This window comes from Lactuca sativa, chromosome 4, assembly GCF_002870075.4.
Source record: "Lactuca sativa cultivar Salinas chromosome 4, Lsat_Salinas_v11, whole genome shotgun sequence".
In the NCBI taxonomy this organism is placed as follows: domain Eukaryota; kingdom Viridiplantae; phylum Streptophyta; class Magnoliopsida; order Asterales; family Asteraceae; genus Lactuca; species Lactuca sativa.
In genome coordinates, this window is record NC_056626.2 from 28,053,564 (window position 1) to 28,079,616 (window position 26,053).

The window sequence follows — 26,053 nt, forward strand, 5'->3', positions numbered from 1 at the left end:
TAGAGAACATGGACGTATGCGCATCCTCTAATATATTCTATCTCGCTCCCCCGGTGACCGGTACCCAGACCCGACCACCCTGTGTTAAGAGCCCCTGACCATCCCGGACAAACAAGGGAATTTGCCCCCGAATACACTCTATCTTCCAGATTTCTTTCTTTAAACCCTCCACTTGAGCCTTCGTGATCATGTCTAGCAGTGGAGAGACCACAGTCATCCTCAGACAAACATTCCCAATCGGACAACCCGCCGTCTTGCGGCTCAAAGCATCGACCCCCACGTTGGACTTCCCCTGGTGGTATAAGATCTCATAGTCATAATCTTTCAGCACATCCAACCATCTCCTATGTCGTATATTGAGGTTCTGCTGATCCATCAAATACTTCAAACTCTTATGATCAGTATAGATAGTGCACCGCACTCCATACAAGTAGTGCCTCCAAATCTTGAGGGCAAACACCACTGCCCCTAATTTCAGGTCGTGAGTGGGATAGTTCGCCTCGTGAGGCTTCAACTGCCTCGAAGCGTACACGCTTACATGCCCTCTCCGCATTAGTACGGCGCCTAACCTTGAGATCAATGCATCACAATACACTAACAAATCATCCAACCCCTCAGGTAGTACTAGAAGCGGAGCCTCGCATAACCTCTGTCTCAGGGTCTCAAAAGCCATATGTTGATCCGTGCCCCATCGAAATGTCACATTCTTCTTGGTCAAATAGGTCAAAGGCACAACGATCTTGGAGAAATCCTGAATGAATCTTCGGTAGTACCCTGCTAAACCCAAGAAGCTACGAATCTTAGACGCGTTCTTCGATACTTCCTACCACATCACAGCCTCAACCTTGGCCGGATCAATCGAAATACCCTCCTGATTGCCGATGTGCCCCAAAAACTGCACCTCACGCAGCCAAAAATCACACTTTGAGAACATGGCATAAAGCCTTTCCGTTCTCAGTGTCTCCAATACATCCCTCAGATGCACAACTCATGCTGCTCCTTGGTCTTAGAATAGAGAAGGATATCATCAATAAAACGATCACCGACCAATCCAGCATCGGTCTACATACTTTGTTCATGAGATCCATGAACGTTGTTGGGGCATTGGTGAGCCCAAATGGCATCACCACAAACTCATAGTGCCCATACCGAGTCCTGAAAGCTGTGTTCGGTATATCCTCATCTCGAATCTTCATCTAATTGTACCTCGACCGAAGATCAATCATGGAAAACTTGGACGCACTTTGCAACTGACCGAAAAAATCCTTGATCCTTGGTAGCGGATAACGGTTTTTCACCATTAGTTTGTTCAGCCCTCGATAATCGATGCACATCCTGTGTGCCCCGTCCTTCTTTTTCACAAACAAGATCGGAGATCCCCACGAGGAACTGATCGGACGGATAAACCTCCGATCTAGTAGCTTTAGAAGCTGTATAGATAACTCCTACATCTCAGGCGGAGCTAGCCGGTATGGTGCCTTGGCTATTGGAGTGGCACCTAGTACCAAATCAAGGTGAAACTCTACCTGCCTCTCCGGAGGTACTCCATGTAACTCCTCGGGTAAGACATCCCGAAACTCCCATACAATCGATACACTATCCAAATCCCTCGGGGTCTCCACCCTCGTATCCGTGATATATGCCAAAAATCGTGTACAACGTTGCTACAAAAATCTTCTGGCCCTCGTAGTTGAACAGAGGGTCGGCCCCCGTGAGGCCCTCTCTACATGAATAACCAGTTCTCCCCCACTTGGGGTTTGAACCCTCACCAACTAGCACTCGCAATCTATCATGACCCTGTTGGCTCCTAACCAGTCCATCTTGTCGATCACCTTCAACCCTCGCAACGGTATTGGGACTAGATCAACACGAAACCTCTACCCAAACACATTCAGAACATGATCCCGGTACACCCTCGAACCACTCACAGTGTGGTCATCCACAATATCGACCTCAAGCAGGGAATCCAGAGTCCCTGGTGCATCCGGAAACTTCTTGTTAAGCGCAAGAGATACAAAAGAATTGGGTAGCTCCCGAATCGAACAAAACGTGGGCAGCCATACCATTAACCAAAAAGGTCCTTATACATAAGCACAATATACACATAATAAATGCAATAAGTATAGAATATGATGATAAAATACGTACCAGCCACAACGTCTGGCGCTGCCCGAGCATCCTCGGTGGTCAACTGAAACGCGTGGCTCTTCATCACTAGATATCCGCCTTAGCGGGGCGGCCGTCAGTGATACTCATCGTGGCGGGTGCAGGTGGCGCCACTGCTCCTCCCACTACCTGCAACCTCAGACAATCGGCCCGTTTGTGGCCAGTCTGGTAGCAGTGAAAACAAATCAATCCCTTCTTGCGGCAATCCCTGCTCAAGTGACCCGACTGGCTACATGCATAACATCCCGAGCCTGCTATCCGACAAGCCCCACGGTGCGATTTACTGCACTTGGCACACCGTCCATGGCCCTGCTGGCCCAACTAGAACAATCTGAGGTCTTCGGCTTTTTAGCCTGACCTACTACTGTCTGTGCCTGCTCCTGCTTCTGCTTTGTGCGGAAGTCCAACTCCATCTCTCGCTCACGAGCCTTCTCCACCATCTTATTCAGGAGTTTGCATCCTGTAAAAATCACAAAATCGCGGATATCATCCCTCATCATGGAATGATACCTCGTCCTCCTCATGTCATCATCAGACACATACTGTGGAATCAACAATGCCCGTTCCCAAAACTTGGCAGTGATCCCCGCCATAGTCTTGGTAGTCTGTTGAAGCTCATGAAACTCCCTCACCAGCCGTTGCACCTCAATAAGTGGTGCATAATCCAAATCAAATCTCCTAACAAACTCAGCCCACATCATCTCAGCCACACCGGCAGCTCCCACCTGGCTAGTCACCTCTCCCCACCAATCCCGAGCCTGATCCCTCAGCATACATGAAGCAAACCCCACCTTCACTGCATCAGGTCATGAACTCGTGCGTTGGGCGTTTTCTATGTCCACCACCTAGCGTCGACTAACAATTGGGTCCCTGACCCTGAAAAACTCTGACGCCCCGCACACCTTGAACTCCTGGAACGAGGGAGTTCGGGCCTCGAACTATCCCGCACCAATCTTGGCTCTGAATTCCCTGAGCCTCTCCTCCATGATCTCCATCATACCCTCCTTAACCGTCCCAAATATAATTGGGTTAGCATCAAGGATGTCCCTCGTAACCTCGGCTGCGATGAGCTCACACATCCTCTCGTCAATGGGCTTGGTACCATCGCCCGAACCAGATCCAGATCCCGATCCTGATCCCCCAGCTCCGTGTCGTGTCATCACCATACTATATTGCAATACCATAAAACATAATGATCAGGATGTCTATAGAGGGGGTCCTCCCACACCGATCCTCCTTAGAGCTTCCAAGCCTAACATTGGTTCGGGTACAGATCATGTGCTTTCAGTAGTATGGGCCCAATACTACCTTCCACACCTACATGTACCTTCCCTAAGGTCCTACCAAATAACTCTAATTAGTCCCAAAACAAATCATATCTCACAACTATCACATAGCTCAAATCCTAGGCTAACCTAAGATTTCCTCCATCCATATCAAACCAGAACTTAATCATAACAGGTTACCTTATGCATGCAAATTGTACACAAAACAGGATCAAATAGACTTTCAAATAATAGACTCTACCCTAAGACCACCACCAGACAAGGAACATGAAATAAGGCCAAATCAATCATTCTAAGGCTATAAGACTCTAACTGTATACAATTTTGAAAGCATACACATAGTAAGGTTCGTACGCTTATCATAACTCACATATCAGTATAACATGGCAAACATATTGGGGAACTACTTACTTGGCTCGGCCGATCACGCACATTGCACTCTCCTCTTTTCCACTTTAAGAAGTTTTTAACTTTTATTTTTTTGAAAACAATTTTTATCATTTCCTTAGTTTGAGTCCTGACACACCCGATAGTATGCCTGAATCCGTCAAACCAAGGCTCTGATACCAACTTGTAACTACCCAAAATTTTCAAATAAGTTTTTCATTTTTATTTAGCCAAACATTCCCATAAAATATGATGGAACATTAACCACTGTTTTCAAAATTCATAACATTAACATTTTATTTAAAACATCAGAGTGTCCCATCAAAACAAATGTCGGAGAGTGCACGCCGCGCCATCAAGCCTTGCCCTTGCCCTTAGGCTCAGAAGTACCTGAAACAAATCAACAAACTGTAAGCTAATGCTTAGTGAGTTCCCCAGAACATACCCCACATACAATGCACATAAACACATATCATATAGCTACAACAACTACATATACCACACAAGCCATGCATACAAACATATAAGGATGTCGTGGGCTCCTCCCAAGGTCTTACTCAAGGATGTCATGGGCTCCCCCACATGGTCTAAAACCTAAGTGCCATGGGCTCCCCCATGGTCTTTAGCTGGAAAGTAATGGGCTCCCCAGATGATCTTACATCCAAGTGTCATGGGCTCCTCCCATGGTCTTTACTTGAAAAGCCATGGGCTCCCCCACATGGTCTTACATGCAAGTGTCATGAGCTCCCCCATGGTGTTCCCTACAAGTATCACATATATATCTGTCATAACACAAAGCATAACTAACTATCATACCACATATCTCTACAACAATGAGTGTATCGCATATCACAAAATGGGCCGGCCTTGGTACCTTAGACCCATTGGTATGGAGAGGATACTCACTGATATTGCCACATATATACATATTTTTAGGCAATATCTAATTACATTTTGATTAATATTTTGTTTATTTTCGTAGATAAATGATACTTATTAGGTTAAAATATATTTTGCAGCCAAAAGAAGACATCTTGAAGAAAAATGACTGAAAGCGTTAAAGATTGGAACTTTGGATGTTAAAGGCCTAAAAGATGAAAAATCCAACAAAATGCGTCCTTACGATGTGAGGAGTTAAGGCTCACGACGTGAGCATGGACATTCTAGAAGATAGACATCGTGAAGCAAGAGTCCGTGTTAGATACAAATTATTACTAAATTCGCGATGTGAGACTCCTATGCTCACGACGTGAGTAGGGTTATTTCGATATATATATATATATATATATATATATATATATATATATATATATATATATATATATATCCTTGATCCTTACAAATTTGGGAGGTTGGCTGGTTGAGAGAAGAGTTTCCAGAAGGCGATTTCAGGTTTAGAAGGCTAGAAATTTGGTTTTAATACCAAGGAAGAAGGAGAAGATCATAATCTACTTTCTAGTTTGGTACTTTAACATGCTTTTGAATATGACTTGTTTTAGTTCAATTGCTAGTATGAGTAGCTAAATCTAGCTACTTCTATTAGCTAGATAAAACTGGAACTCATGGTTTGTTTATAATGACTTAGACTTTTCTTGTTGCTTAATGTCTTGTGTTTGATTGATTATACCTAGCATGCTTAATTTGATACTAGATTGCTTTAAATTCTTATTATGTGTAGTTAGTGACTATTAATCTACATGAATTTGATTACCTAGTAATTTAGTGAACATTAGATTATTAGAGCTAAGATCGAACCAATCTTAGATAAGTAATTAAATTATTGAAGTTGCTTGTGCTAGAGAACTCATATTGTGAACATAATTGTGTTTGTTAACTCAATCTTACATAGCTCCAACCCTATCTAATAATTGATTATGTGTTAAATTATGTATGACCATACATAACTCTACATGAATTAGTTTAATATTAGTAAATTTGGAATTGAATTGCTAATAGTATTTTAATTGGTAACCAATGGGAATTGTCATAATTAATAATTAAACCATTGAGGGAATGTGCATTCGAACTAACATAAGTGTTTTTGTTAATCAATTGAATTGTGTTAAGGAATTAAGTTTATCTAAACATGAAAAATTAGATAAAAACCTTTTTAATTATTGTTTGATTTTAGATTAATTTAGAGTAATTATTTTAGCTAATTAAATATGTTCCCTGTGCTTGACCCCAACTTACTTTACTACACTACAATCCGACTAGGTACACTGCCTAGGTGCATATTATTTAGTTAAGTTAGTTAGATTATAAATTTAAAACTAGTAGGTATAATTTGCACGCATCAAGTTTTTGGCGCCGTTGCTGGGGAACGACTATTTTAGTTGTTAATTTATTTGCTTTAGGTTAATCGATCCTTTTTGTGGGATAAAAGCTGCAAAAAGTTAAGTTTTCAACTTAGTTTTTGCTTCAGTAGTAAACTCACGACGTGAGCCTTAGGCTCACGATGTGAGTTTAGTAATTTTCGTTTTTTTTCGTTTTTCTTTTCTGTTTAGATTTTATGCGACAACACGAGGTGGTAATCTTTACCATGTCGTGGTGACCAGTTAGTAGGGAATTTTTACTTACCTTTTGTTCAGTTTTATGTTTTTTTTTGTTTTTATTGCAGTTCATGACCCGAGGATCCATTACATCATTGGTACCACCACTTGAAGATCCTGAGTCAGCCCTTCACAAAAAGACAAACAAGGACGAAGGAGTAAACCAAACACCTAAGAAGTCTCCTTTTAAAGATCTAAAATTAGTTTTTGGAAAGAAGAAAGGGAAGAACGTAGGGAGTCAAGTACATTTTCGAAGAACAAAAACAAGGTTGAAGGATTTGATCTAATGCCTTGTCCAAAAGAATCCGAATATGAATTAGAACCCGAGTTCGAACTAGAAAAGAGCGAACCCGATGACGAGCCAAAAAACGAGATGGTGAATATTGCGGATATTTCCACGGGAGCCTACAAGAAGCGAATAAGAGATGATGTTGGTCCTGGTTTAGTACAACCTGTAATTCCTGCAACTGCCACATTCGAACTGAAAGGACACATTCTTAATGCGCTTAAGGATGTATCATTTTCTGGGAAGGATCATGAGGATGCTTACAAGCATTTAGATGAGGTCAATGAGATTGTAGACTATTTCATTGTCCCAAATGTTCCTAGGGAGACAGTCTTGTTAAGGATGCTACCGGTCACTTTTAAAGGAGTTGCAAAGGAATGGTTGAAAGCACCTCCACCTGGTGCAATTACTACGTGGGCACAGATGCACGAGAAATTTCTAGAACAATTCTGCCCACCATCCAAGATAGCTAAACTCAATAAGGCAATAGCCAACTTTGAGCAACAACCAGGGGAGTCGTTCTATGAGGCATGGGAACGATATAAAGGGTTACTAAGAAATTGCCCTCAAAATGACCTCAATATACAACAAGAAGTGTCCATCTTTTATGACGCGGTAAATGTCATGACAAGGAAACTCCTTGATTCTCAAGGACCACTTACAAAGAAAAATCCGGGTGAAATCAAGGAGTTAATTGAAGAATTCGCAAAACATTCTCGTGAGTACCACAATCCAAGGAATGGTGGAGTTAAAGGCATTAGGGGAGGAAATTCTGAAGACATGGCTGCTGTGCTAGCCATGCTTAATAGTATGGGCAGAAGAATGACGAAAATGGACCAGTCAATTCATGTTATTAGATTTGGATGCGAAAAATGAAATGGCCCGTACTTGACCAAAGACTGCTCCTTAGATGATAATGGGAACAAAAAGGCTCAAATTTTTTACTCAAGTGGGGATAAATATGATGAAGATTGGAGAAAACCAAGGAAGGAGTGGTTTCCATATGAAGAGTACAAGAAGCAGAAAGAAGAAATATATAGGCAGACTGACCGAGGCTTCTACCAAAAGGAACAACCACCAGCTGAAAAGACAGTTGACTTAGAAACCATGTTAGCTCGTTTTATAGAGGCTTCAGAAAAGAGACATGATGAGACAGATGCAACTATAAAAGATCAAAGAATTATGATGAAGGATCAACGAACCATGATGAAAGATCAATAGGCTATGATAATTGACCAACAAGCATTATTAAGAAATCATCAAGCATCGATCCAAAATCTCGAAGCCCAACTTGGTCAACTAACAACTTTGGTGAATGAAAGATTATCTCCATAATTTCCTGACAAGAAGACTCAATCACATGTCATGGTGGTTGAAACTGAAGAAGATGCTATTTATGAGTCTTTAGAAGCTTTAGAAGTGAAGCCGCAGCAGTCCGAACCAAAGCCGAAAAATTCGAAACTCGACGAGAAAAATTCTGCTGAAACATCGGGCTCACGATGTGAGCCTTCAAAGATCACAATGTAGGAACAGCTTGAACAGAAAATTTCAGCCAATTTGAAAACTTATCGTCCTCCTTTACCGTTTCCGTCTTGAGCTAATATTGATCCACTAGAACAAGAGCACTTGAAATATATGAAGCAAGTGAAGGGTATTCCAATAAACACTCATTTCATTGAGTCGTTGTCTAAAGTTTTTGAATATGTGAAGTTCTTACGAGACTTAATAGATACTCACCATCAATTAAAGAAAAATTCCAAGGTGATTCTTAGTGAGCAAAGTTCCAAGGTTGTCTTGGGAGAGTTACCAAAGAAGATGGGAGATCCTAGATGCCTCACTCTTCCATGTGAGTTTGGAAATAATACAAAGACTTATGACTTAGCTAATTCTGGAGCTAGCATCAATTTTATGCCTTTCTCGTTTTCTCAAAAGCTTAATGTTCCGGATTTAAAGGCTACAAGAATGACAATTCACATGGCTAACCGTTCAGTGACACATCCTAGAGGCATTGCGGAAGACATCTTGGTAAAAATTGGAAAATTTATTTTTTCAATTGATTTTGTCGTTATGGATATGAAAGAAGACAACAATGTCCCAATTATTCTTGGCTGCCATCTACTAAATACTGCTCGAGCTTTGGTTGACATTCGCAAGTCCAAGTTAGCTTTGTGAGTTGGAGATGATGAAACTACTTTTGGAGTAGAAGATGGTTTTCAAGGGAATAATGTTCAAGGAGAAGTCTTCAACATGGATGAAGAAGATGAACTTGAAGAGTTGGAGAAGCTAATGGAAGAAGAACTTAAGACGATTCAACAAGATAACCCACAAAACCGAGGGCATCAGTTCCACATGTGTTTCAAGTGATTGCTTATAAAAATCTAACTTCCTGGGTAAGTGACGAGGAAAGTGAAGACTTATCAAGTGACGAGGATAAGGTTACTTCCAAGGAAAAGAGTTCAACTATGGCTGAAAAGATAGTTCCCATAGAGCTAACGAATGAGGAAAGAGTGGAAAATAAACTTCAAGAAAATAAAGGGGTTAAAAGAAAGCTTGAAGAAAATGAGGTGAAAATTAAAAAAGAAAACTCTAAAAAGACATATATTCGACGATTTCAATCATACAAAAGAAGATGGAAAATGCAAAAGGTGCAATTGGTGATGGACACTCCGAAAGATTCAACGTGAGGCGGCCCAGAGTCCGGCTCGTGACTTCACAAAAAGAAGCATATCTCGGGAGGCAACCCAGGCTCGGTTTGAATTTATTTTTGTTTTTGTATTTAATTTAGTTTTTGCATTTTTAGTAGGTTTTTAGGATAATTAGTCATCTAATCATCTTAATTATTTTAAATATGGTAAAAATCAAGTATGGGGTCCTTAAAAATTAAGTGGTAAAATAAATTAGAGTTTTTATTAGAAAATGAACAATTTTTTTGAAAAAAATCGACACCACCTTGTGGCCCAAGAGCCCACCTTGTGGTATTTTTATTTGGCCCATTTTTTTAACCCACATACGAAGTCATGACGTGAGGTTTTAATTCTCACGACATGAGCATTTCAACATCGGGACCATAGATTAAAGAAATCAGAACACAATTTGTCTCCCATTTTTCTAATCTCACGAACGGCCGACAACCTTCTTTGGTCCCCCACACCCGATTTCGTCCATATCCACCACAAACAACCTTTTTGCTTACGTAATCTTCAACTTAAGAAACATGGCTTCTAGGAGTTCTTATGAACAATTTCAAGGGCATGTGTCTTCCCGCCAGTAATTGTACCGACTTGTTGTGGACATGCCTACTAATGTGGTCACTAATTTCACAAATAAGTTGGGGTGGCTGCACAACAGAGAATTTGCCATTTCCCCAAAGATTGATTGGGTACGGTTTCGGGAGATTGGATTAATGGAGAGGATGGATCCATTCTTGACAAAACATTTTTCTATGGGAGATCTTTCTTTCACATGTAACGGGTGGAGTAATTTGTTCGCTATCAGTGAGTTGGTCTATTAAGAGTTTTGTGTTGAGTTCTTCACCTCTGTTTCTTTTGAAGGGGATACTGTCGATCCTTCTTAATCAAGGGCTTTTGTTTTCCGCCTCGGTGGCGAGTTCAGGGAATGCATCCTCGCCGAATTTGGATGGCGGATGGGTATATATGAGGAACATGAAACACAGTTACCGGTTTTTGAGCTTTTCTTGAGATCAGCAGCTCTAGAATATTTGTCGGATGCATCTGGACATGATTTTTGGGGGTCAATTGCAAATGGAGCTTTCCACTCGAGTGTTTCATAGGAGAGCCATATTAGATCCCCGGTCCACCGACTACTTCGCCGGTTGATCACTTTTTCAATCAACCATAAGAGGCATGTGGACAAAGTAACAAACTTAAATCTCTTTTTTCCTATGGAGCATTGTCACACCGGGAGTTTTCTGCAATATCCCATATCATTTGGATAACTATTTGGGAAGAAAAGCCACTATTTCACGAGCCAGTACCCCATTAATGGGGGCCATTTCATTACCAGCCTTGCAAAATCGTATGGTCTTCTTACTCCACGCTTGACCAGGACTTTGACACGTAAACCTAGAGATGATCTTTCTATGGGTTATTTGGAGTCTATGCGTGTGGTAGTAAACATGGGGTCGCATTGGAGCATACCGGTAGATGATGATGTGGAACGCCGCAAGCAACCCAAACATCAACCAAGGCCAAGAGGGAGAATAAATGTAACAGGAAGAGGAGACCGAGGACAACCGGTGCACCATAATGCAACCATGGGAGGAACAACTCATGGAGGAGATATGTCAGGGTACTTTGATCAGTTATCTTTGAGTGTAAACTGGATCAGAGGAACGGTAGAAAATTTGGTTTGACATTTGAATGTGGAGCAACCACATCACTTGGGAAATCACTATCCGATTTATCCAATATGGAGTGAATATCAAAACCGTGGTGGAGATGGAGCCAGGACTAGTGGAGCAAATGAAGATAAAGATGATGATTAGTTTATTCTATCATTTTATTTCCTTTTAGTTTGTTTGTTTGATTTTAGTTTATTTGGACTGTAAAACTTTGAAGTTGCTATGTTTCTTGTTTACTTCCTTTGGTTGTTATTTTCAGAAGTCATTAGAGAAAACGCAGGAAGGGATGATAGAGATATGAGAGTATACACGTTTAGCCGTGTCATTTAGAGTCGAGAGTTGAGACCCACAATCAAAAATAAGTGTGGGGTTAATCGAGAGAGAAGCGAGTTAGAGAAAAGAGTCATGTCTAATAGAGTTAAGAAGAGTCTTAATTCATTAAGACAAATGGTTGAAGTACACAAACTGAGAGAAGAATTGGCGAAGTTGCTTTCTATGCGCCTAGTTCTCACGACGTGAGCTCTTATTACTCACATCGTGAGCCTGTTAATGATGGTTTTCAGAATTCGCTTTCATGCGACCTCACGTCGTGAATCCCTATACATCACATCGTGAGTCCATAATTTCACTGATATAGAAGACCTTTTTTTCATATTTGTTACATGGGTCACCACCATTCTTCTTGGAGATATTATGAAGATAATTATGGCTCATTTTCTTAACCATGCAATGTGGCGTATGCTTTCCCACGTTGTTCCATTATGCTTTAAAGATTTTTTTTGCACCACATATGTTGACGATTGAAGTCTCGATTCCAAAATTTTCGTCAGCACATTTACATATCTCAATTATTGAAGATCCAGGTTTCATATTTGAAGATGTCCATATTCGAGATGTTCAAGTTATCCATACATTTGGAGTTCGATCACGACACTACTATCCCAGGGGAGTCTATTCCTTTTTGTCCGTTTTATTGCTTTCAAGTTATTTCCATGCATACAATGAGGGCATTGTATGTAATAAGTGTGGGGTAGGGGGTTAGAAAAGTAAATTACTAGAAAATTAATAAATTTAATTTTTTTTAATAGATTTGAAATAATAATATCATAGTTGAATCTAGTAATAGTTTGAACTTAAGTTGCTAGTGTTATGTGGGATGATCCAGTGAGAGCTCAAACGTTTAGCTGAGCCAACATATGTTATAGTATATTTGTGGCTTCCCAAGTTTTAGTGAAAAGCCATGAGATATGAAAGGTAATCTGGTAGTTTATATGGCACAATATGTTTTGCAGCCTAAACCTGAAATCTATCCATGAGAGCTTGTGTAGTCATTGCACTTAGACTAATGCCTTTAACCAATAAGGGTTGAAGTTAGGCTCCTTTGCTTAAGCATGTAGGAATTGAGTGAAAAAAAAACATGAGATATATATGTAAAAGAAAGAGAGAAATTACCAAAAAGTTTGAAAGAATTTTTGGAGCTATCAAAGTTTGAAGATCAATAAGGGCCACAACTCCAATATACTCATATTAACCACCTAAAATTGCCGCTAAAAGTATGTCTCCCTCAATAAGGCACCTCATTGTTCTCTTCCGTTTTACTCCCACAAATGACTCTCTCAAGGTATTAGAAATACCTCGTTGCAAACATACTGCCCAAATACTCAGGTGAAAAGGTTGCAACCCTATGCTACCCCACGGGGTTTACCTCCAAACTCTGAAACCGAAAGCTCGCCATCTATTTTTGCATCTCCTAGGAAACTGGGACAACGCAACTCTTTCCACAGAAAGTGACACCTCATCTATCAATCGATTGCTCAAATCAAACCACGATCTTCCAACAAGCATCATCTATACTCATCCTTGAGTCTTGCGACTCCAACTGGCATCTCACCAAAAATCTCTCGGAAACTAACTCGATTTCCCTCTCAAGGTATGTTCCATTGAAACTTGTTCAACATGGCCCTCTGGCCCCATACTCTATCACATCTGATCTCAGTCTAATTAATCACAACAGGATAACTGGTAAAACTAGAAGCACTAATTGCCACGAATCATGGTACTCAAACCATGTGATCACCTTTCGATCTGCTACGAATCATGGTACCCAAACCATGTTATCGCCTCTCAATCTGCTACTTAGAACCTATGGAATTCTCCCTGTCTCGAGTACATGTCCTCTTCTTTTAGTAGTACGGGCCCATACTACCTGCCACATCTACCCATACTTTCCACACATATCGTTCCAGATTTCCTAAGCAAGTGCTCAACCTTAACGATCACCAATCCCGTTAAACCTGGTCACCCCCCAGCTAATACTCTCCTTTATCAGCGTACTCATCTGACTAAGGTCACTCCCTAGGCTCTTCGTAGGTTCTCACACTTCTCTGCCATCAGCTGCTAAAAAACTCCTTATGACGCCACCCATCTACCTCCTGAATATCGTCATTTTCTTTTAGTAGCTGACTCCCATCGTCAAGAGTTCCACAAAGCATGAAGCAAGCATCATTCGGGCATCGAATAATATCTACCAACACGTAAAACCACTCTAGGTTACAACTCCACTTGCTCTACTCACAATCAAAAGGTATCACTGAACTCAAGCAACTCTACCCCACGTGGGTATCTAACTACTCTCTCAATAGGCTCCTCCAATGCTCATCTAGGTATCTCTCCTAGATTACTCCTCTACTAAAAGGTCTCTCTTTAATTGATTCTTGCTGGATACTCTTACTCCGCACATACTCAAAGCACATCATAGATAGCAACATTTCTAGGCTAAGGCGTCACAAATCAGACAACTCTAGGCCTAAAATATTAAACGCCTAGCCTATCTTCTAGCATGCATCACTAATATCTCAATAATAACTCATAACACAAATAAGTAAGGGTATTTTGGGAAATCACCATTCGGGCTCTAGCTAATTGTACACACTACTCCTTCTCGTTTTTCTCTTAGAAACTCTTGCTCGTTTTAGAAAAATCAGTTCTTTTGAAATTTTTTCACAAATCCTGAGTTTGAGTCCAGATATACCCGAAGGTGCATCCGAATCCCTCAAACCAAGGCTCCGATACCAACTTGTAACACCGTAAATTTTTAACAAATTATTCGTTTTTAAATCACATAATTCTCAAAACACGTTTTATAAAAATCTCATTTATTCAATTTATAAAACACAACTCCATATTTGTTTGATTAATAATCCAGGATCCTCGAAACATAACACTTTCTCCGGTGTGTACAATCAAGTCGGTGCCTTCCCGTGATCCTAAGAAAAACCTAAAACACATAACACATAACACGGTAAGCACGAAGCTTAGTGAGTTTCCAAAAATACCACATACACAAATAGTAAGCCTCTCATGTCTATAACTCAGCATGGACCCTCTAGTATCATGCGTCTCGGTGTGGACCCTTGGGTCTCACGGCTCAGTGTAGACCCTTCAGTCATGTGTTTCAGTGAGGACCCTCCAGTCTCACAGCTCGGGTTGGACCCTCCAGTCCCGTCTCAGTGGAACCGTCCAGTCCCACAAGTCGGTTTGGATCCTCCAGTCCTATCTTAGTAAAACACATGATATAACTTATATATTACACAGACAAAATACATAATATGATGAAACTCAAATAAGCACAAAATACTCTCTGGTCACTCATAGATATCACTCATGGTAAGTATAGTGAGAAGACTCACCTCGGATGATGAACAACCCCTATAAACGTTGCTGCTACGCACCGGTCTCTATCTTTGAGCCAAACCCACAATTAACTCAATTAGGAATTCAGTCTAACCTCTCACTCATTAGGTCTAATGGTAGTCCACTAATCAACCCATCCATAACCAAAAACCCATTGGGCCCACCAAGGCCTAATAACAAATGGGCTCTCTCGAGGCCCGACTCTCAAGTCTAACATGGAAAGCCCAACCCAAGGGCTTAAAGCACATAAATATATTCCTCTGGTCCAAAACTATGTTGCAACAAGCCCAAACTCCAGGCCCAACACTCAAGGCCCAAAATGAGACTTAGCCCAAAAGTCCACAGTGAGGTTACACGGGGCATACCTCCCTTGGTACGCTCATCGTACTCACGAATCCAGATTGGCCATCGGGGACACTTGGTCAGTACGCGGGACGTGCTTCCCAGATTCACTTTTTCTACTCCTTTGGTCTTAACTTGTTAAGACATTAACTCAAATCCCAGATCTGGACTCCCTAATGGCTCTTACTCCATAAAGCTTATGACTTTAAGCCTTTACATGGCTGATAAGGTCACAAACACATAAAACTCTTACTATCTTAACTCAAAATGCTCATAACTCATGCATGGCTTGATTCCACGTCCATGTCTTGATTTTTATGACACTACACCACTGAATACACTCAAAGGGGGGTTGATTATAGTCTCTGGAGCTCAATATCTCATAAAGTCTCCATGTTTTGGGATAAACCCTAAAATACTCTACTATGATGCATAAATCAAAAGAGTGAGAAAGCTTGGAGCTTTATACCTCTATATGAAGCTCCCAACTCAGATATGCTCAGATCCACTGCCTGAAATCCCACTCCTTTTTCTTCAAAGCTTCTTCTTCACTCCAAGAACACATAAAATCACTTAAAAGCTCTCAAATGGACACACACAAGCTCAAGAACGAGGATTAGGGATTGAGAGGGTTTATTGACTGAGGATGGTGGCCAGGAATGAGGCCATCTCGTTCTTTATCTAGGGACACCCCTCAACTAGGGTTATCTATTATGTGCCTAGTACGCCCAACGTACTAGGTGGATCCACTTAAAAACCACGCACATGAGTACGCTAAGCGTACACACACGTACGCCCAACGTACTCAGCTGCCACATTTCTCAAATAAGGGACTTATCTTACCAAAAATTCAAACTTCCATAGCTTCCTCGATATAACTCCAATTCCAATGAACCTCATACCCATGAAAAGGTGTCGAGATGCCTTACGCTTCTAACAACTCGTCGCAACCCCAAGGCTTCCTCATACCCAAGTTGCAGCCCACGAAGCCTAATCCCGGACGATCTGAAACAGGATGTTACAATTCTACCCCACCTTAATTAGATTTCGCTCTCGAAATCACTCCTTATCAACACATAGATCGAACCCAATAACCCGAGAAGCACCACCGAAAGGACCTCATATCACATAACAATCTCTCTCAAAGACACCTAAACCCAATCACCTCCGACCCCGAAGAAGGACATACCCTTCTACCGCTGCGGTACTCGATCTGACTCTCCATAACTCGAAAACCCTAGTGGTCTATCTCCCTTCCTGACCACCCTCGCAAAATATCATCATGTTAATCGCTCATCGAATAAAAGACTCTAAGAACCCCCAACCATCTCTAATTCTTTAATCGATCCCGGTCAAACACCAAAGGAACGGAAAGATCATATCCCACTAAGGACCCACTGCCTGAGCAGCTATCAGAACTCTCCTGAAGGAATGATCCTTAAAACTCTGTCCTCAGACATAAGAAAACGATCATGTCAGCTCGGAACGATCCTCTGACACCCACAATCATAAGCCCCAACTCTTCTCGCAAGTCCCTTCTAACATTGGGCACCAGGTCAACTCCCGACCCAATAGTTGAACCTCTAAAGGCTACTCATGTCTAAAACACCAGGCGAAAACACATACCTCTCAGAAATGAGATCCACTCGAAATCCCAACCTGCTCGTCCTCCACACAGATAGAGCCAAACTCACCCATAAGAGTCTGGTCTGACACAAAATTGGAACCAGTCGTCCCAATCTAGCGCTCAACTCATGACCCATGCTCCACGTTTATACTCATGCATTACACCTCGATCCGTCTGATTCACGACGTCCCCTCTCTAACTCAAAACACCACATGTTCCGACCACTGCCGAGACCCCAGTCTCGTCCGTGGTTCGGCCACCAGGCCTAAAAGCCGGTTTATGTCACATCCTGACTAGTAAGGCTGCGGCTCCCCACAGTCTTACGATACTCCCTCTCTTTTACTCACATACGTTACGACTCCCCGTATACATACAACTCGCTCTCTGACTCATGTATGTTACGGCTCCCCATAAACATACTACTCTCCTGCTATCCAGTGAATACTATGCCCCCCGTAGAATCATGACACTCTCTCGCTAATAACGAATACTACGGCTCCCTGCAGTACCACGACACTCTCTCCCACTGACTCATGGATGTTACAGCTCCCCATAGTCTTACAACACTCTCTCATTCACTGGCTCACCATGGGGTCACTCCATGGTTTTTCCTGATAATCCCAAGCGATTACTCCCTACTCGGATTCACTTGCCCTCTTATCCCCCTTAATCTCATCATTAAGTCATCACTACACTCAGTTCACCAACTCATGCTGCACAGCTCAACATAGATTGGTGCTCACACCCACCCAACTTATGCACCACCACTCCTGATGAAGGTTCTCGTATGCAAGGCACTAGTCTCAGCACAGATACACCCTTAGACAGTCCCACTCGGCGACAATTGACTGATGGGTTCCCACTAGAACAAAAATCACCCGGGTACCATGGTACACCATCACAACATCTAAAGATGTCTTGCCTCAACCACTGATCTTCCACTTACACAACTCGAAACCTCAAAATATTCCTATCTCACAAATTGAAACACGGAGGAATCATCAACGACTAAAAACACATTGACGAAAATCCGAAGGTCAACCCTCTACTCATCACCACCCATACGGACTACTCATACCGACTCTGAAATTGGTTGACAAATGAACTGTTGCCCCTCCTAGAGTATAGATCACAATCTATACCAATACCTACAAATCTCTGCTATTGCACCCTGAACTTGGATACCCAATCGCCTCAAACTCAACATTTGCAAACCCGAAAAAATCCTTAGCCACAATAAATTCTTTGACCAACGACCACCCGCCGTTGATTCACTCATCCTTTCATAAGCACATACTCATACATCATCCTGCCTTGCACCTCGCCTCATCCACCAATAACCCAGGTCTTATGTATCCATACCACAGATCTCCAAAACTAGTTCCCTAACCGCACTTGAATGGATCGCAGATCCCCTCAATAGAATACCCAGTTCTCCCCTAGTCAGGGTTCGAACCATCACCAATTGGCATACCAACAATCTACTCTACATTCTGTTTCACAAGTTACACCACACTTTACTCTTGGAACGTACCACGCAATCACTCAATGATCTTCCCAATGGAAACCAAGCAACTGCAAATATCCCATAACTCAAACGAAAATCTCAGCATCCTCCCAACGTGACTGCCTCTAGTCATCTCGAAGCCTCAAACCGTTATAAAGCCAGATACCCCAACTGTTCCGAATTAGTCTTGACTCTCAGTCTGAAAATAATGCACTGTCACGCACTTCGTATCTGACTCCTCAACCAGGGTACCATCGCGGGAATCATCATAAAATAAAGAGACCTCACTCTCACAGTCAATACACAACGTAGAAAATGAGGGCCACTAACCCGATGTACTCCTCTTAACCACCTGAAACTGCCGCTAAAAGTATGCCTCCCTCAATAAGGTACCTCATTGTTCTTTTCAATCTTACTCCCACAAATGACTCTCTCATGGTATAAGAAATACCTCATAGCAAACATACTGCCCAAATACTTTGGTGAAAAGGTTGCAACCCTATTCTACCCCACAGGGATTACCTCCAAACTCTGAAACCAAAAGCACGTCGTCTCATTTTACATTTCCCAGGAAACTGGGACAACGCAACTCTTGCCACAGAAACTAACGCCTCATCTATCATTCGATTACTCAACTCAAACCGCGATCTTCCAATAATCATCATCTTTACTCATCCCTAAGTCTTGCGACTCCAACTGGCATCTAACCAAAAATCTCTCAAAAACTAACTCGATTTCCCTCTCAAGGTATGCTCCATTGAAACTTGTTCAACATGGCCCTATGGCCCCACACTCTATCACATCTGATCTCAGTCTAATCAATCACAACGGAATAACTGGTAAAACCAGAATCACTAATCACCACAAATCATGGTACTCGAACCATGTGATCACCTCTCGATCTGCTACGAATCATGGTACCCGAACCATGTTATCTCCTCTCAATATGCTACTTAGAACCTCTGGAATTCTCCATGTTTTGATTCTGATTCCTTTGCTTTCAGTAGTACGGGCCCATACTACCTGCCACATCTACCCATACTTTCCACACAGATCGTCACAGATTTCCTAAGCAGCTGCTCAACCTTCTTAATCACCAATCCCGTTAAACCTGGTCACCCCCAGTGAATACTCTCCTCTATCAGCATACTCATCTGACTAAGGTCACTCCCTAGGCTCTTCCTAGGTTCTCACACTTCTCTTCGATGAGCTGTTGAAGAACTCCTTATGATGCCAACCATCTACCTCCTGAATATCGTAATATTCACTTAGTAGCTGACTCCCATCATCAAGAGCTCCACAAAGCACGAAGCAAGCATCGTTCGAGCATCAAATAATCTCTACCAACATGTAAAGCCACTCTAGGTTACAACTCCACCTGCTCTACTCACACTCAAAAGGTATCACCGAACTCAAGCAACTTTACCTTTCGTGGGTATCTAACTACTCTCTCAATAGGCTCCTCCAATGCTCATCTAGGTATCTTTCCTAGATTACTCTTCTACTCAAAGGTCTGTCTTTAAAAGATTCCTGCTGGATACTCTTACTCCACACATACTCAAAGCATATCACAGATAACAACATTCCTAGGCTAAGGCATCACAAATCAGGCAACTCTAGCCCTAAAATATGAAACACCTAGCCTATCTTTTAGCATGCATCACTAATATCTCAATAATAACTCATAACACAAATAAGTAAGGGTATTTTTAGAAATCACCGTTTGGGCTCTGGCTAATTGTACAGACTGCTCCTTCTCGTTTTTCTCTTAGAAATTCTTGCTCGTTTTTGGAAAAATCATTTCTTTCGAATTTTTTCTCAAATCCTGTTTTGAGTCTAGATATACCCGAAGGTGCATCCGAATCCCTCAAAACACAACTCCATATTTGTTTGATTCATAATCCAGGATCCTTGAAACATAACTCTTTCTCCGGTGTGTACAATCAAGTCGGTGCCTTCCCGTGATCCTGAGAAAAACCTAAAATACATAACACATAACATGGTAAGCACGACGTTTAGTGAGGTCCCCAAAATACCACATACACAAATAATAAGCCTCTCATGGCTATAACTCGGCATGGACCCTCCAGTCTCACGCGACTCGGTGTCGATCCTTCGGTCTCATGGCTCGGTTTAGACCCTCTGGTCATGTGTCTCAGTGAGGACCCTCCGGTCTCACAGCTCGGGTTGGACCCTCTGGTCCTGTCTCAGTGGAACCCTCCAGTCCCACAACTCGGTTTGGACCCCCCGATCCTATCTTAGTAAAACACAGAATATAACATATATATCAGACAGACAAAATACATAGTATGTTGTAACTCAAATAAGCACAAAAGTCCCTCCGGTCACTCATAGATACCACTCATGGTAAGTATAGTGAAAAGACTCACCTCGGATGATGAACAACCCCTATAAACGTTGTTGTTGTGCACCGGTCTCTATCTCTGAGCCAAACCCACAATTAGCTCAATTAGGAACTCAGTCCAAACTCTCACACATTAGGTCTAAAGGTAGTCAACTAACCAGCCCATCCATAACCAAAACCCATTGGGCCCACCTAGGCCTAATAACAAACATGCTTTGCCGAGGCCCAACTCTCAAGTCTAACATGGCAAGCCCAACCCAAGGGCCCAAAGCAGATGAATATATTCCTCTGGTACAAAAATCTAATGCAACAAGCCCAACATTCAAGGCCCAAAATGAGACTTAGCCCAAAAGTCCACAGTGAGGTTACGCGGGGCGTACCTCCCTTAGTACGCTCATCGTACTCACGAATCCAGATTGGCCATCGGGGACACTTGATTAGTACGTGGGGCGTACTGGGATTACGCTCAAAGTACTTCCCAAATTCACTTTTCCTACTCCTTTGGTCTTAACCCGTTAAGACATTAACTTAAATCCCAAACCTGGACACCCTAATGGCTCTTACTCCATAAAGCTTGTGACTTTAAGACTTTGCATCGCTGATAAGGTCACAAACACATAAAACTCTTACTCTCTTAACTCAAAATGCTCATAACTCATGCATAGCTTGATTCCAACGTCCAAGTCTTGATTTTGATGACACTACACCACTTAATACACTCGAATGGGGGTTGATTATAGTCTCTAGAGCTCAATATCTCATAAAGTCTCCAAGTTTTGGGACAAAACCCTAAAATACTCTACTATGATGCATGATATTGCCATATTTATACATATTTTTAGGCAATATTTAAGTACATTTTTATATATTTTGGTCATTTGCATAGAATAATGGTACTTATGAGGTTAAATTATATTTTGCAGCCAAAAAGAAGACATTTTAAAGAAAAGCGACTAAAAGCGTTAAAGAATGGAACTTTGGAGGTTTAAGGCTTGAAAGACAAGAAAAACACCCAAAAAAAGACGTACTCACGACGTGAAAAGGTGATGGTTCGCGACGTGAGTAAAGAGAGATAGAAGATTAGCATCCGGGTGAAGGAATCCTTGCCGATCACGATTACCTTGAGTTCACGACGTGAGTTTTAAATTCTTACGACGTGAACGGTGAATTAGAAGAGAATATAAGTATTTTTGCCCATTACGATTGGAAGGACTTTTGGCTGGCTTAGGAGGGTTCCTAGAGACGAAATTCAGAAGAAAAGAAGATCTGGAAGCTGGTTTTAACACCAAGGAAGAAGAAGTTCATAATTTGGTTTATAGATTGGTACACTTAAACATGTCTTTGATTATAGTTTTTGTTTGTTTAGCTGTTAGTATGTCCAGCTAAATCTAGTTGCTTCTGTTAGCTAGATGAAGCTGGAACTCATGGTTTTAATGCATTAGATTTGACTTTACTTGTTGGTGATACGCTTTTGTGTTGATTGATTTTACCTAGCATGCTTTAATTAATTATTTAATTGCTTTAAATTCTTGTTATGTGTAGTTAGTGAACACAAATCTGCATGAATTTGAATACCTAATAATATTAGATAAGTAATTGAATCATTGAATTAAGCTGTGTTAGAGAACTCATATTATGACTGTAATTGTGTTTTGATTAATCAATCTTTCATGGCTCCAATCTTATTTAATAATTGATTATGTGTTAACTATTGTGTAACCATACATAGATTTACAAGAACTGATTAATAATTAGTAGATTTAGAACTAAATTGCTAATTCTTCTTTAATTGGTAACCAACAGTAATAGTCCTAGCTAATGTCTAACCATTGAGTGAAAGCGGATTCGAACTAACAGAAGTGTTTTGTTTATCGATTTAGCTTTTGTTAAGGAATTAAGTTAGTCTGATTTTGCAAAATCAGATAAAACCCCCTTTTTAGCTTATTAATAGTTAGATTAATTTAGTAGTGAATATATTAATTAATAACACCGTTCCTATGACCGACACCCGACTTACCTAAGCTATACTGTAATCTGACTAGGTACACTGCCTACAAGTGCATAGTTAGTCTAAGTTTGTTAGGTTATAAATATTAAAATTAGTGGGTACTTCCGTGCACATCAAGTTTTTGGCATCGTTGTCGGGGAACGGATTTGTTAGTTTGTTAGTTAGTTTGCTTTAAATTAATCGATCCTTTTTGTAGGTTGATGTGCACAAAAGTACTCACTAATTTTAATATTTATAACCTAACAAACTTAACTAACTATGCACTTATAGGCAGTGTACCTAGTCAGATTACAGTATATAGCTTGGGTAAGTCGGGTGTCGATCACAGGGAACGGCGTTACTAATTAATTTACTTACTATTAAATTAACCTAATTTTTAACAAGTTTAAAAGGGTTTTATCTGATTTTACAAGATCAGATGAACTTAAATTCAAATTCAATATTTAAAAACACACACTCTTGTTTAGTTCGAATCCACTTCTCCCTTATGACTAGCTAATGATTACGGATTATTAAGCTGGTTTTTAGTTGTATTAGTAATTTAGTTCTATATTACCAATAATTAACTAATTCATGTCAAACCATGTATGTTCACACATAATTAAACACAGAACTAATTATGAATGTAAATATGCTATGTAAGATTTGTTGTATAAATGCAATTATGGTCACAGTACACGTTCTCTAGCACAACTAAGCTTATTTATTCTAATTACTAACTAAGATTGGTCAATCCTAGCTCTAACAATTCAATGTTCACTAAATCATTAGGTAAACAGGTTCATGCAGTTTAATGGTCACTAAGCTACACAGAACATGCAATCAAGCAATTAGATAAACAAATAATAACATGCTAGGTTAAACAAATCAAACACAAGCAATTTTTACCAACTAAACTTAATCCATAAGTATAATACTATTCATAAGTTCAAAGCTTCATCTAGCTAAACAAGAGTAGCTAGATTCAGCTGCTCATCATAGCAACTAAATCAAAACAACTAAAACTAATGAAAGACATGTTCTAATATATAAGCCTTTACTTCTTTTGGTGTTGAAAAATCTCTTCCATAACCTTTCTTTCGTTCTAAATCGTCTTCTGGAATTCCTTTCTTCTGCCAAAAGCTTCTTCTATTCGTAATTGTCAAGGATTTATATAGTTGCTGATATCCATAAATTCACGTCGTGAATAGTAAGCAATTCACGTCGTGAGTTATAGATAACCGTGCCCGTCAAGGATTCCTTCACCCGCATACATATCTTCCAAGGTTGTATAACTCGCTACTCGGTACCTGCTCGGCCGAGTGGGGAGTAACGAGTACTCGGGGAGTGCTCGGATTCGGTAATTCATATAGAAATATTTTTTGGAAAATTATTTATGTCAAAATCATAAGTTAAAATCATAATTTGATTGAAATATATAACCAAAATTAGATACATGTAGGGTTGTGCAAAATAACCGTGAAACCGAAAAACCGAGCCGATCCGGTCGATCCATAACCGAAAAAACCGAAACCGAAAAAAACCGAAACCGAAAAAAACCGGGTACATGCGGGTCGGTTACGGTTTGGATATTCAAATACCCGCGGATACCCGAACCGAACCGTATTATATTATTTTTATTATGTAATGTAAATATTATAGGCTCCAGCGTACAATCCAATTCACATATTTTTGTTATAGACAAATATTTTTTACAGCCCAAATGACAAAAGGCCCAAATGGTTTACTCATTCTTTGATTTCTCAGGCTTAGCCCTTAGGAGTTACCGAGAGTCCGAGAGTTAGGGGTTTAGGTCAAACTTCAAACAATGACACTACGACAGCCATCATCGATCGTCCGACTCACAGAGACACAGACTCACACCCGCTCACCGCTCGCCGCTCGCCGCTCACCGGAATTCCGCCAACCATCGACCCATCGTTCTCGCCATTGGAAATTTGGAATGCAGCAACGTCGTTCATCTTACAGGAAGGGCAGCAACGTCTACTTCACCGTTCTCTGATTCTCTTTACTCGGTAATTCACTAATTTGGTATCTCCTTTCCCCGATTCTCTATAGTCTGTATAGTCGCAACTCACCAACTCGGTAATTTGATTATTCTCCTTCTTAGCAATGTCGACTTTCTCCTTCTAAATTCTAATGTTTTTTTTTCTTTCACAATGTATGTCATCTGTTCAATGTGATATAGGATATCTGTTAAATGTGCTTATACCAATGTATGTATGTCATCTGTTCAATGTGTACTGTGTTTATATCAAATTATCAATTTATGGCATGCCTGTATGGATGTATGTACAGTAGTCATAGACTCACAGTATGGTACTTGGTATCTATCTATCTGATTACAACTTTAGATTGTATATTTATATCAATATCAACTCACGTAATGAAGTATGAAGGTTTTTCTTGATGAATTAGTTATGAATATTGAATATATACTTTGAATTCTTTATTCAAATCAATGTGTTGTTGACTGTAACGCCTGTGTTTCCGGGCTTGGCATATTTAGCAATATAATAGTCTAGTTTAACCTTTGTAACCCGTTTTGAAATAATAAGAATGTATTATTTGAGTATTATGTGTTTTGTGCTTAATTGCTTAATTATGTGGTCTGATTAATTAAGAATAAAAATAAGCGTCAAAGTTTAAGTGTAAAATAAACTTAATATCTTTGGTTAATGTTGTAGTAGTCGAAACGAGGTTTCCGAATTTATATAGAACGCCCAAATCTGACTTCGTATGAGGAAGTTATGATTTATCGAAGTTCCGGCTTAGCGGTATACAGCCTGTTATACTCGATTTGAGATCGAGCGGTTTTTAGCCGAAGCAATCTAAATGAGAATCGAAGATCTCATTGTTGGTATCGAAACGAGAAAAAAGTTAGGCGAGAACGGACGTCAAACGAAGAAGTTATGAATTTATAACGAAAGTTTCTGTCCCGGCCTATTAAAAATAATTAATAAAAATAAAGTCAAAATTAGCCGACGGAATCTAAACGAAAGTCGTAGAGCGTAGTCTCACCTTCGCGTGGATATAAAGAACGTCGAAAACGGAGTTCGTATGAAGAAGATATGAATTTCCGAAGTTTATTAATCATTTTGTATTTATATTTAAATCAAAATTCGGAAGCATTATCCGAAGCGAGTCATCGATATGATCCGAGGTACGCGCCGCGTACTCGAGTACGCCCCGCATACTCCGAGGGTGTCGACATCGCAGCTAGTGGCTTCGGATGACGCATGCGCTTACGAACATTGGAGCAGTACGCGCTGCGTACTGCTGTACGCCCCGCGTACTTGAGGCTTCCAGCCTCTATATAAAGGATCCGAAGACAGCCTTCTTTGTTGTTCAATTTCTTCTCTTCTCTCTAGTCTTTTGCATCGTTTTTCGTGCCGAAGCTACCCCGAAGTCCCGGTATCATACTCTAGCCCCGAGGCAAGTCCCGAGACCCCGAAGATCCCGAGAAGCGCGGTT

The 26,053-nt window shown here is 40.7% G+C and overlaps 2 protein-coding genes and 1 non-coding gene across 3 annotated transcripts in view; 2 read left to right on the forward strand and 1 right to left on the reverse strand.

Annotated features, from left to right (window-relative positions):
• Positions 1 to 7,148: 7,148 nt before the first annotated feature.
• Positions 7,149 to 7,255, reverse strand: LOC111894506 (small nucleolar RNA R71). Its single transcript, XR_002851258.1, has one exon. It is a non-coding gene; the product is annotated as a small nucleolar RNA R71 (small nucleolar RNA).
• A 1,057-nt stretch (positions 7,256 to 8,312) lies between these two features.
• On the forward strand, positions 8,313 to 8,849 carry LOC128133394 (uncharacterized). The gene has a single exon (XM_052770798.1). The coding sequence runs from the start codon at positions 8,313 to 8,315 to the stop codon at positions 8,847 to 8,849; it is 537 nt and encodes a 178-aa protein (XP_052626758.1).
• Positions 8,850 to 10,812: 1,963 nt separating this feature from the next.
• LOC128133395 (zinc finger BED domain-containing protein RICESLEEPER 2-like) overlaps positions 10,813 to 26,053 on the forward strand; it is a 34,871-nt gene continuing 19,630 nt past the window's right edge. Inside the window, exon 1 of the mRNA XM_052770799.1 lies at positions 10,813 to 11,031. Within this exon, the coding sequence (XP_052626759.1) occupies positions 10,813 to 11,031 (219 nt within the window). The remainder of the gene's footprint in view (positions 11,032 to 26,053) is intronic.